The sequence below is a fragment of the Nematolebias whitei genome, chromosome 21, assembly GCF_014905685.2.
Source record: "Nematolebias whitei isolate Nwh7 chromosome 21, NemWhi1, whole genome shotgun sequence".
NCBI lineage: Eukaryota > Metazoa > Chordata > Actinopteri > Cyprinodontiformes > Rivulidae > Nematolebias > Nematolebias whitei.
The window spans coordinates 17,184,850-17,197,409 of NC_056518.1; the positions used below are offsets into that span (position 1 = coordinate 17,184,850).

The window sequence follows — 12,560 nt, forward strand, 5'->3', positions numbered from 1 at the left end:
CAAAGGGACAGTTGTCAGTGCTCATGTTTGCTGTATTCTTTCCTCCATGTTAGAGGAAGACAGTGTGTTCGATGAGTCAGACGTCCACGACACCCCCACTGGCGCTGCCAACAAAGAGGCTCAGACCTTCTTTGCCCGCCTGAAGAGAATCGGTGGCAGCAAGTCTGTGAAGTACCAGCCAGTGGAGCTGAATGCCAAGAGAAGTAAGAAGCTTGCAACACAGACTGATACGTTTATCAGCACATTTTCTTGCTTGATAAACTCTCACTAATTTATTGTGTATCAGGCGAAATAGAGCTGTCAGAATATCGGGAAGCAAGTGCCCTTCAGGACAGCATCCTGCACTGTGTGAGGGAGGAGAGCACCAGGAAGAAGCGGCTACAGGCCATGCACAAGCAGAAGTCCCTGGATATCTCCAACACAGACTCCCTGCTTTTCAGTTTAGACGAACATCGGCGGAAGTCCTGCATCGATCGTTGCGATCTGCAAGTGCCCCCTGTGGTCCTGCCCCCATCTTCCACAGCTTTCCGCAGGCAACAAGGTAAAGGGTCCTCTGACGGCTCTTCAGTTCGGGTCGATCCTGTCGATCGACGAGGCTCTCGTGGAGGCCAGTCGGACACGTCCAAGCCCGTCATCCCGGAGGTCCGGCTCAGCTGCATGGAGACCTTTGAAGACAAACTGGATCAGGGCTCTTTAGAAGGTTCTGCACAGGAGAAAGAGGAGCAGGACCTCATTGACCTCTCCTCCGACTGCACCTCAATCCCTGAAAAACACTCGCTGCTTTCTATGTCTGACAGCGACTCCTTGGTTTTTGAACCGCTGCCTCCACTGAGGATTGTGGAAAGTGACGAGGAGTTTGACCTTAACACCATCATTGGCTCCAAGTTTAACGGCAGCCCGAAGATCTCGGCCTCCCCTGCTAGCAGTGACACGTTACGGCTGTCTCCCTTGGTTCAGGTCAGTGTGGAGGACTGTTCCAGTGAAAAAAAGGACCCAGAACTGGTTGAAAAGGGGAGCGCACAGCAGGAAACTCAAGAAAATAAAGTCAGAGGCGTGACTCCCAGCACATCTCTAGATCTCCCTGATCGGCTGGAGAACGTTTGCCATGAAAGTCCTATGACCTTGAAGCAGAAGAGAGATCTGCTGAAGAAGACTCCACATGTCCCTGACAGCTCATTAGATGACACGTCTGTGACCCCTGAACACGTGAGGACTGGACCGGGCACAAGCCCTGCCGGCAAGACCGTTTTCTTAGACATCCCAGAAGACAAAGCAGAGCCGCCTTCCTCTCCAGAGAAAAGCAAGAGTAACAGCAATGATGAAGAGGAGGATGGAGACGATGAGGAAGATGACGAGATGGGGGACGAAGCAGACAGCGACCCCAAACCTGAAAACACGGACGATAACGATGAAGCTGAGTTTAAAATCCAGATTGTTCCCCGGCAGCGAAAACAGAGGAAGATAGCGGTCAGCGCCATCCAGAGGGAATATCTGGACATTTCCTTCAACACGTTCGACAAGCTGGAGGGTGAACCAAACAACGAAACTGGTGAGAGCAGAGGATAAACGCCTTAAACTATTTATACCACAAATATTCTATAAAATATGTTGCAAAAACAGGATTGAATTTGATGAAACAGAATTAAATTATTCAGAGAAAACCATCAAATTAAACGTTTGTGTTTCAAAATGTTGCCTTTGTGCAGTTTGAGTGTAGAGAAATGTGAAAACAGAAACATTCTGCTTTTACCTTTATAAATCAAAGTATTCCAACTTGTATATAAACTAAAAAACAAACGTTTAAATACATTTTTTAATAAAAATAGTACAGTATTTCATTATTCAAGGCCTTTAATCTTTGCTCCATATGTGATTCTCGTCTTCTGTTGTACATGACGCATATTTTTTTACTTATGAGTATCTTAAAAGTAAAAATATTAGACAGAATTTTATTCCACATTGCTGTTTTTTTACCTTCAAACTGTGCCTTAACTTAACAAAAAAATCCAAACTTTACAGAAAAAGAACCAAGTTTGTGTTAACTCTATGGTGAGCATTTGCTCAGTATTTTTTCTGACTACAAAAAATACTTTCTGACACAGAAATAATTGTATTTTCATGCCCATCATCATCCAACTTTTTTTGCCTTGCAGATCACAAAGTTATGTGTGCATTGGAAAAGCCACGAGAATCTGCTTCAGCCCCGACCCTCGAAGCTGCTGTGCCTGAAACGAGCCATCGCTCCTCCGTATCGAGTAAGACGCAAATTATCATCAACAGAATCCATTTATCACCTTAAAAAATTAGTTTTTTTTTTAGTTATAACAAATACCTTACATTTATGTATTTTGTGAATGATGGTCTAATACAGTATTTATTCTATAGTTTTGAGCTTTTGTTTTAGCGGAATGTAACTTTCCATTTTATCAATAAAACAAAGAAGTTTAAGCAGCCATAATTAAATTAAACATTAGGCTAAAATAATGATGCAAAATTATGGAAAATGTGTTGTATTTGCAATATTCATGCTCACAATGTCAACATACATTAAATTACAGGCACAAACTGCATTTAAAAAGTGTATTTTAATAATAAGTGGGCCCTAGTTTTCCTTAGTCCCCAAAATTGATTTATATAGTGGCAGGCACGCTAAAACACAGAAAGTACTGTGAGCATCAGGAAACCACAAGAAAAAGAAGATATGATTCATTTTGTCCTTGTGCTACAATCTTTACCTTCTTTTATTTCGTCTCTGTCCATTTTATGTAACTGTTTAAATGCATGAACAAAGCTGAAACCAGTTCAGCAGAATCTTAAACTCTGGTATTTTTGTGTGTTTGACTCTTAGCTCAGTACCGTCAGGTGAAACGAGGCTCTCTGGGGGCTCTGACGATGAGTCAGCTGATGAAGAGACAGCTGGAGCATCAGTCCAGTGCACCACATAACATCTGCACCTGGGAGATGGGTCAGACATTCTCCAAATTAAAAACACAAGAAAGACCAAAATAAATATATCAGCCATTGTCCAGTAGCAGAGACTTAAAGGAAAAGGCTTTTTGTTGTCTTTGGCAGGTCCTACAAAGACAAGTCTCCTCTCAGCACCGAGCACAGTGAGCATGTTTGTGCCGGCGCCTGAGGAGTTCATCGACGAGCAGCCTACCACCATGTCTGACCGGTGAATGAATCATTCAGTAACTGCGTGGAAACAAGTCATCTTTATGCCTAACCGGGCATTTTTAATGTTTTGTAGGTGTCGGGACTGTGCAGCTGTGCTGGAGGAATATGATGAGGAGACACTTGCCCTCGCTGTGATCGTTCTCTCCATGTTCATCCACCTGAGCCCTGATCTGGCTGCTCCCATGCTGCTCGACATCATGCAGTCTGTGGGCAGGTACAGCACCTGTAAAACTCCATCCACGCAACACTTCATCCGTTAACTTTCATAACTCGCTCCTAGAACTCATGCATTATTCACCTTTGAGTCCTAATCTGCTGATTTGACTTCTTGCAGGCTGGCATTTAGCAGCAACTTTTCTGGCCAAGCTGAGAGGTATGTCACTTAAAGACGTTCAGATATTCACGGTGCTTGTATTAATAATACTTGTGAACTGTGACTGACACAAACATGCTCCCTGTGATGTTTCACAGTATGTTGATCCCAGGAAACGTAGCAGGTGTGGCCAAGCAGTTCCTCCGTTGTGTGTTTCACCAGCTGGCCCCGAATGGTATCCTGCCTCAGCTCTTCCAGAGCAACATCAAAGGTCTGCTCCTTAAAAAAAGGAGTAAATTCTAACACAATTCCAAAGGAAACTAGAGAAATTTCATTTCCTGTAAAAATGCAGTGTGAATACTTATTGCTGAATAACAGCTGAAATTAGCTAAGGTGTCTCTGAGCAGGACACCTAATCCCGAATTGCTGGGTGCTTACATAGCTGCCCACTGCTCCACCTGGGTGTATCCCAGGTGTGATGGGTTAAATGCAGAGAGCCAATTTCGTCTTTGTATGGGAACATACAATGATGACAACACATAGCACTTTATTATTTATTATTATTAAAACCATGCTAAAATGTAGCTGAAATGGAAGAACAAACCCAAATTAGCAGAAGAAAGCAGAAAGAACACATATTTAGGTTTAAATAAGCAAAAAAGAGCAAAAAAATTTAGCAAATTAGCTAAAAAAAATCGGAGAAGTTGCTGAAAAGGCAGGAAAAAGCTTAAAATATCAGAAGAAAGTAGAAAGAGCACAATTGTGTCCCATTAGGCTTAAAGCAGAAATGAGCACAAAAAGTGGAAATTATCAGAAAAAAGCATACATTTACAAAAAACAAACAAACAAAACAAAACAAAAAACGGCTGAATAGTAGCTAAAAAGCAGAAAGAAGCTTAAATTACCAGAAGGAAGTGGAGAGGGCACATTTTTGCTGAATTAGGCTGAAAAATGTTAAAATGAGTGCAAAAAAATGTTGATTTAGCTGAAAATGCTGAAATTAGCATATAAACAACTAAATAGTAGCTGAAACAGCATAAAAAGCTGAAACTAGCAGAAATAAGCTGAAAGGAGCACAATTAGCAGATAGTAGTTTAAAGCACAAAAATGTTGTAGTTAGCAGAAAGATTCGGAAAGGAGACAAAACAGCTGAAAAACAATTGAAAGTAGCTGAAAGTAGCTGAAAAAAGTTTAAATCTGCACAAGGAAGCTGCAAGAAGCAGAACAAAATGTGAAAGGAGCAGTAAAAGGTTGTAAACAGATCTAAAGATTTGAAGGATGTCAAATGAGCTCAATTCATTTCCTATGAGGAAAAAAAAAAATGGCAGAAAAGGCTAAATATTTCAAAAAAGCTAAAGTTGCAGCAATACCAAAAGTCATAGCACCCTTCTCCTTTAACGAGCTGAACGAATTGATTCATGATTTGTTGAAATAGCACAAAAACTGTGGAACAAGAAAGATGCCAAAAAACGTACGGAAGAAAAACGTATCACAACAGTGTGAATGCTTCATAAGCATCTTTTTGTTTTTTATTTCACAGATGGGAGTTTTCTGCGAACACTTGCGACCTCTTTGATAGACTTTAACGAGCTGAGCTCTGTTGCAGCTCTCAACATGCTTCTGGAGGTGGGATGTGTTTTCCTTCATGTGTGGGTGTTGAGGTATAGAACCAGCAGGGGGCGCTCTTGTCAAAGCAAAAATCTTTTTAACTGCAGCACAAGCTCATTTAAAAATAGTTAGTCAGCTATACTCTGAGCCACTGTGCCCCTTTATTATTTACTGTTAATCTTTACTGAAACAATCAACGAATGAATGTATTCAAGCAGCCGCTAGCTTTCATCGTCCTCAATGATCAGTTAAATGGAAATACATTCACCTACACAAAACCATTAGATAACCTCATTATGGTTTGTGCCTCTCTGCCTGTCAGGGCTTGAACAACAAAAAGAGCCTCCCAGCTGGGAGCACCATGCTGCACTGCCTGGACAACATCGCCTCCTTCATGGAGGCTCTCCCCATGGACTCCCCCAGCAACCTGTGGACAACCATCTGCAACCAGTTCCAGACCTTCCTCACAAAACTGCCCTCTGTGCTTCCTCTGAAGGTAGATATCAACTCTTCCGCTCACTCAGTCATGGGCTGATATGGTTTAATGTGATTATGGCTCAAGGGGGAAAAAGCATCTCGCAGTGCCCTTGTCTGGCTCAATAGGAGAGTCTTAAAATTGTAATTGATTTGACTCTGATGCTTTTAACCTTGGAGGGTCAATCCAGGAACATGACCACGCAATAACCATTTATTAATTTTTGCCCCTTGAGGCACAAAGTTCAAACGTTTGTGTCTCAACAGTGTCCGATGGATTCCAGTTTGCGGATTATTATTTGCCTTCTAAAAATCCCAACCACAAATGCAACTCGGGTAATTTCAAAATAAAATCTTTACAATTCACTATGCCCGCATGCGCGTCTTTAATATTTTTCATATTCTGATCTGTTTTCCAGAGTCTCCTGGAGCCTTTCTCCAAGCTGCTGAGCTTTGTGATCCAGTACGGCACGTTCAGCCTCTCTTACCTCGTAGAGCTTTGTGGGCTGTGTTACAAAGCCTTCAACAAGGTGTGTTTTAGACATTTAGCCTAGAATACAGGAGTTAAATTAATCAGGAGTTAAATTAATCAGGAGTTAAATTAATCAGGAGTTAAATTAATCAGCAGTATTGACAGAGCTGAGCTCCTGTTTGCTGGCCTCTCACTCATCACCTGCTTCATCACCTGCTTCCCTGACTTCTCCAGGCAGCTAGAAAAGTGTCCGTGTGTCACAGATGATTAAGTAAGCAATCAGCCAGTATCGATTAACACGACTGGTTCGTGTGCCAGAGTTCAGGATGTATGGTGTGTTTCTTAGTGGCTTCCTGTGGCAGAGATGGAGCTGAGGCCGCCTCGCTGTTCGTCAGGTGTCAGCACCGCTTGCTTTATGCCCTCTGTGTTATTGATTGTTCACACCCTCCTTAATTCCTTGCCTTTTTCAATATCTGCATCTCCAGATCCCGGGTTGCTTTGATCAATAGCTTTTGGATCCTGTTCTGTGGTGCCACTTTCCAGCTGGTTCAGGTGGCTTTGCAAATTCGGTTTCAGAGTGATGGTTAGGATGTTTTAAAGCACAATTTTGTGCGGCAGCAGCCTTTTTAGTTAAGTTCTCTAAATGCACTGATGTTAGTCACATCATGCATGCTCCATTTGCCACAGCTGCACTCCACAACATTGGAATGGACCCTCTTATTAAAGAACACCCATTTGATTAGCTATGCACCAAATGGACATGCTCCATTAACTTTTAATTACGAGAGGGCCTTGCACAGGTAGGAGCACGAGAAAAGCCGCACAGTGAGGAAAGTCAACTTTGCAGAGGAACATGTGGCTGTAAACATGTAAACATGACAGCAACGAGAGAGAGAGCGAGGCAAACTGGAAGCTTGAAGATGACAGTGTGGTTTGTAAACAGGCAGCTGGGCTTTGTGTGGAAGAGATGAACAAAGAGAGCAGCCTATCCTCGGGGAGGGAGAAGGCAGCCTGACAGCCTCATCTGAGCTGCCTGGGACTCTGGGAGGAGAGATCTGGACTGGCCTAAATCTACTCCTCGCCTTCACTATTCTCCCTGGCTGCCCCCCCCCCCCCCCCCTTCTATTGAAGCTTCAGAGTTTATGCTCTCTGCTCAGCATGAGTAAGAAAGAGTGATAATGGAAAAAGGCAGTCTTGCTGCTTCAGTACATTTCTCCATTCTTCTTCTCCTCTCTTCCAGGAGCGAGATAAGTTCTACATGTCCCGCATTGTGGTGTTGGAGCTTCTGCAGGCTCTCAAGTTCAAATCTCCTCTGCCTGATACGAACTTGTTACTGCTGGTTCAGGTAAAAAAAAAAATAAATAAAATAAAAAAGAAAGAACATGCTTTATTCATCTCAGTTTGTACAAATCCATAAAGCACAACCTCGTGTGCTGTGAATCTTTGTCAGTTTGTTTGTGCAGACATCGGCACCCGTCTAGCTGAATCCACCATCATCCAAAAGCACATGATCTCAACGCTGCCAGGGGTGAGACTTAAACCTCTCTGTGTTGCAGCCTTATTAAGATCAGCCTCATAAAACAGCAGGAAATACAAATAGACCACTCTGAGATAAGAATAAACGTTTTTTTTGTTCTCAACAGTGTACAACAGCAGCAATGGAATGCTTGAGGCAATACACAAGTGAGCTGCTGGACTTCATTGCAGATATGCATACTCTAACCAAGCTGAAAGTAAGCCTCGCTCCTTGTACGACTCATACAACTTGTCTCCTCATGAGCCAGTTTTCCACCATTTTCATTCCCTCACTTTAAATGCAGAGCCATATGAAAGCTTGCTGTCAGCCACTCCACGAGGACACTTTTGGGGGCAACCTGAAAGTGGGCTTGGCACAAGTTGCAGCCATGGAGATCAGCAAAGGCAATCACCGCGATAACAAAGCTGTGGTCCGTTATCTTCCCTGGTTGTATCATCCACCGTCCACCATGCAGCAAGGGTAGGAATAACTGATTCATATAGACAAGAGACTTTAGAGGTGCAGCATAAAAAAATACTTATTCAAGTACAGAGATATTGAAGTATTTCTTTATTTTTTATTTTATGGCATTAAGACAGTTGTTACAAAAATTACATCAATATTGGAGATATTAATTTCCTCCAGAATCAATATTCTTATAACAAAACAACCAACTGAACAAAGTAGAAAATCTGGTGGTGCAGTTGGTGGAACTGTTGCATCTCAGCGAGAAGGTCGCCGGATCGAACCCCAGCTGGGGAGGGGTGAAGTTTGCATGTTCTCTCCGTGCTTGCATGGATTTTCTTCCGCGGACCAAAAACATGCATGTTAGGCTGATTGGTAACTCTAAATTGTCCCTAGGTGTGAGTGAGAGGGTGAATGGTTGTTTGTCTCATTTATGTGTCCCTGTGATGGACTGGAGACCTGTCCAGGGTGTCCCCTGCCTCTCACACTGTGACTGCTGGACATGGGCACCAGTGACCCCCGAGACCCAAAAAGGAAGAAGCAGTAAAAGATAATGGATGGTTGGATGACTAGAAACATTATGTAGCGCAGCTGTTTTCCTGAAATAATCAAATATATGTGAGAAAACGTTAATTTTAGGCTTTGTATTTATTAAAATAAGGTTAAAATTGATGTGTTAATTTTTTAATCTAAAAAAAAAAAAAGATTGATTTGAATTATTCCTCGCTGATGGTCTGCTTTTGGTGGTGTGTTTTGTCTTTTTTGAGCTACAAAAGGGCTCTTTCAATCACTCTGTCATGCATACTCAAGTGGTTGCAAACAAGGACGTTCAGCCTGCAGAGACCAGGGTGATGGTTGGAGAGTCAAACCTCTTATGTTTTTAAAAAAAACAACTATTTTCTGTGTTTCAGAGTGGGATTTTTATGTGCATATGTAACTTTTTTATGAGCTTTTACTTCATCATTTGCCTGTTTTATACATTTTTCATTTAGAACCAGAAATAACCCTATATGGTTAAGGGGGCGGAGCTAGGAAGAGAAATGTAATGAAAAGACTTGAATGCTTCCATGATTAACATCTTTCATTAACGCTCACCAATAAATATGATCTAATAAATTGCCTTTTTAAAAGGAGAGTCGTGACAGATCTCTGATCTCAACAACTACAGTATATTTGGAACATTTATAACAAAATACATCAGCTCTCAGCATCTCTAAGTTAAATCAAAAGTCAAATCTGTATTTGCAACTTTCAAGCCAAAAACACAAGTTGAGTTGCTCTTTTCTGTTGTTTTCTGTCACTGTAACGGTCACACTTTAAATCAAACAGCACAGCGTAGGGACAAAAAATACATTTTAAGGGCAAATAAGTTGATCATTCGTGCTTAAACGTTATTTTACCACAGTAATGGTATGAAACTCATTATATCCCCATCATATGAATTAATGCCATTTTTCTTTTGTTATTGAAAAGCCCAGCTAATTTGTATATATGTTTGAGGACATGTGGATGAAAGGGAAAATATTTTTGTAGTTCCTCTTTGGAACAGTTGTAGTTTTAATCACACATGATTGGTGCTCGTTCACTTATTGCTACCTTCACGTGCAGCATTATGTTTCTCATTAGAAATTAAGTTTCTGACAACAGGGTCGTCATATCATGTTTCTCAAATAGTCTTAATCTCACACAACAATTGCTCATAGTCAGACTTGGTAAAATTTTCACAGTGCTCCAAATTCTTGAATCATTTGCAAACTTAATTAACAACAAAAATCAATGCTTATTAGTGCCTTGCATTAGAAGATCTGCAGTTATCTTTATGCAGAGTTGTTGATGTGGAAGTGAAATGTGTGAATAATGGGATGCAGCGCCTGCACAGCTGTCAAACTAATTTAGCAACTTTTTATGTCCTTAGGCCAAAAGAATTCATTGAGTGTGTATCCCACATTCGTCAGCTGTCCTGGCTTCTTCTGGGCTCTCTGACGCACTGCGCTCTGCACCAGGGCTCCACCTCCTGCATGCCCATCCCTCTGGATGCAGGCTCCCACATTGCAGATCATCTGATTGTCATCCTTATTGGTTTCCCCGAACAGTCAAAGGTGGAGCAGACACAAATCCATTTTCACGGTCACTGAAGGTTTTTGTCAACATGACAGCGTTTTGAGCCTCTGATTTGTCGTTGTTTGTCACCTGCAGACGTCGGTGCTGCATATGTGCTCCTTGTTCCATGCCTTCATGTTTGCTCAGTTGTGGACCATCTACTGTGAGCAGGCAGCTGCTGCTCCGTCCCTGCAGAACCAGAACCAAACTGAGTTTTCATCCAGTGCGATCCTTACAGGCCTGGAATTCTGGAGCCGGGTCACACCAAGCATCCTGCAGCTTATGGCTCACAATAAAGTGGTAATGGCTCATCTTATACTTTCAAAACAAAAACACCTTAGTGTGTCTGTTCATCTGTAAAATGAGCTAAAAATCATCTGAACCAGAGGACTAGTTTTAATGAAACTCGGAGATTAATCATTGAATGTACAACTCATTAACTTTTGGAGTCAACCCAGTTCAAGATGGACGCCACTGCTAATCAGCATTAGCCAACACAAAATAAATGACCATAGCTCAGTCAGTTTTATAGATATTGTACTCCGTTTTGTGTGGTAGTAGCTGAGAATCACACTCAATGAGTACTCACAAATTTCACAAGATACAACTTCATCTCTTCTCATTATCAGGTATTAATTTGGAATTCTTAACATTAATACTTAACATTACTAGAACCGCCTTCTTCCACCTGTGTAATATCGCAAAAATTAGAAACATCTTATCTAAAAGTGATATAGAAAAACCGGTTCATGCATTTGTCATATCTAGACTGAACTATTGCAATGGTTTGTTATCTGTGTGTCCAAATACTTCTTTAAAACGTCTTCAGTTAATCCAAAATGCTGCTGCCAGAGTCTTAACTGGAGTTAGTGGTTCCTAGAGTTTCCAAAAGCAGAATGGGAGGAAGATCTTTCAGTTATCAGGCTCCTCTCTTGTGGAACCAACTTCCACTTTCTGTCCGTGAGGCTGATACATTGTCCAGCTTTCCTTTTTGATAAGTCCTATAGTTAGGGTTGGCTTGTTATGCTGCCATAGGCTTAGAGTACTGAGGACAAATTGACCTCATTTCCTTAAATAAATTGTTAAAATTGAATAGTTTTAATTTGATACTATTTCTATCTTAACGTGATTCTCGACCTGCCATTGTGTATCTGTTCTTCTCAAACCCAGCTGGCCGAAGCAGATAACCGCTTGTCCTGAGCCTGGTTCTGCTAAAGGTTTCTTCCGCATGAGGGAGTTTTTCCTTTCCACTGTCGCCTTCATGCTTGCTCAAAATGAGAGTTCTGTGATGGAGTTAAATTGAAATCAGTCTGCTTCTCAGTGTTAAATTATTATGTTGTATATATAAGTATTTCTGTTCAGTGCCCTGAGATGACTTCTGTTGTGACTTGGAGTTATATAAATAAACTGAATTGATTTGAATTCTGGCTGTTAAAAATGTAGACCTTTAATTTTAGCCGTAATTGTTGCTTTAATTTATATTGGTTTCCTAGATGGTAGAGATGGTGTGTCTTCATGTCATCAGTTTGATGGAAGCTCTGCAAGAATGCAACTCAACCATCTTTGTCAAGGTACCCTAGTGTTTTTTTAAATATCATTGTATGTAACAACATTTAGAGCAACACTTCTTCATACTCGTTCTTTCTTGTAGTTAATTCCAATGTGGCTCCCTATGATTCAGTCAAACCTCAAGGTAAGTCGTTCTATAATTATCAGCCAATGACACGACTGGGATTCCAAACCTGAACTTTTTCTTCCTTCCTCTGCCAGCATCTGTCTGCAGGGCTTCAGCTGCGCCTTCAGGCCATCCAGAACAGAGTTAACCACCAGTGTCTGCAAGGCCAGACCTCCGGGGCGCCGCCATTCGCCCTGCGCAAATGGCTCCAGTGCACCCAGTTTAAGATGGCTCAGGTGGAGATCCAGTCGTCAGAGGCCGCCTCACAGTTTTACCCCATGTGACCTCCTCTGTGACCCCTGCATGCACCTGCCTTGACTGATCCCTGTGATTCAAAGATATACTGATGCTGTTGGATTCATTTGAACTGGAATACTTTTAGCACCTTTAGTAAAATACTTGTATATGTACAGGAAATCTATGCTATTTTAAAAAAACTTGGCCCATAATGTGTCTGAATTGTTGTATTTAAAAAAATCTGAGGAGTCAGAGGATGACGGAGAAGAATTTCTACACTCCCATGTTGGTTGTTAAATATTATACATGCACACTCTTACATTCCTCTCACTTTTTAAGTTGCTTGCCTGCAAGCCGAATAATAAAAGTACAATTTTTTTTCTAAACGCTGAGACACTTTGTCATTTTGTTTGAGCCGCCGACCCTTTCAAAATTCAAATGTGACATTTTCTGCCCTTTGACGTCCTCGCCGATGTGAAAAAGTCCAGTTCACCACAATGTGGGCGCGATAAAATCGACTCTG

The 12,560-nt window shown here is 41.6% G+C and overlaps 1 protein-coding gene across 1 annotated transcript in view; it reads left to right on the forward strand.

The window, feature by feature from the left end:
• LOC119427920 (protein unc-79 homolog) overlaps nt 1–12,084 on the forward strand; it is a 37,274-nt gene extending 25,190 nt beyond the window's left edge. Inside the window, 21 exon segments of the mRNA XM_037695582.1 lie at nt 54–203; nt 287–1,549; nt 2,154–2,255; nt 2,849–3,028; nt 3,067–3,175; nt 3,251–3,391; nt 3,512–3,550; nt 3,649–3,761; nt 5,031–5,116; nt 5,421–5,594; nt 5,840–5,908; nt 5,992–6,102; nt 7,285–7,389; nt 7,495–7,572; nt 7,688–7,777; nt 7,865–8,040; nt 9,941–10,124; nt 10,222–10,425; nt 11,619–11,696; nt 11,777–11,818; nt 11,896–12,084. Coding sequence (XP_037551510.1) covers nt 54–203; nt 287–1,549; nt 2,154–2,255; nt 2,849–3,028; nt 3,067–3,175; nt 3,251–3,391; nt 3,512–3,550; nt 3,649–3,761; nt 5,031–5,116; nt 5,421–5,594; nt 5,840–5,908; nt 5,992–6,102; nt 7,285–7,389; nt 7,495–7,572; nt 7,688–7,777; nt 7,865–8,040; nt 9,941–10,124; nt 10,222–10,425; nt 11,619–11,696; nt 11,777–11,818; nt 11,896–12,084 — 3,683 coding nt within the window.
• The last annotated feature ends 476 nt before the right edge of the window (nt 12,085–12,560 follow it).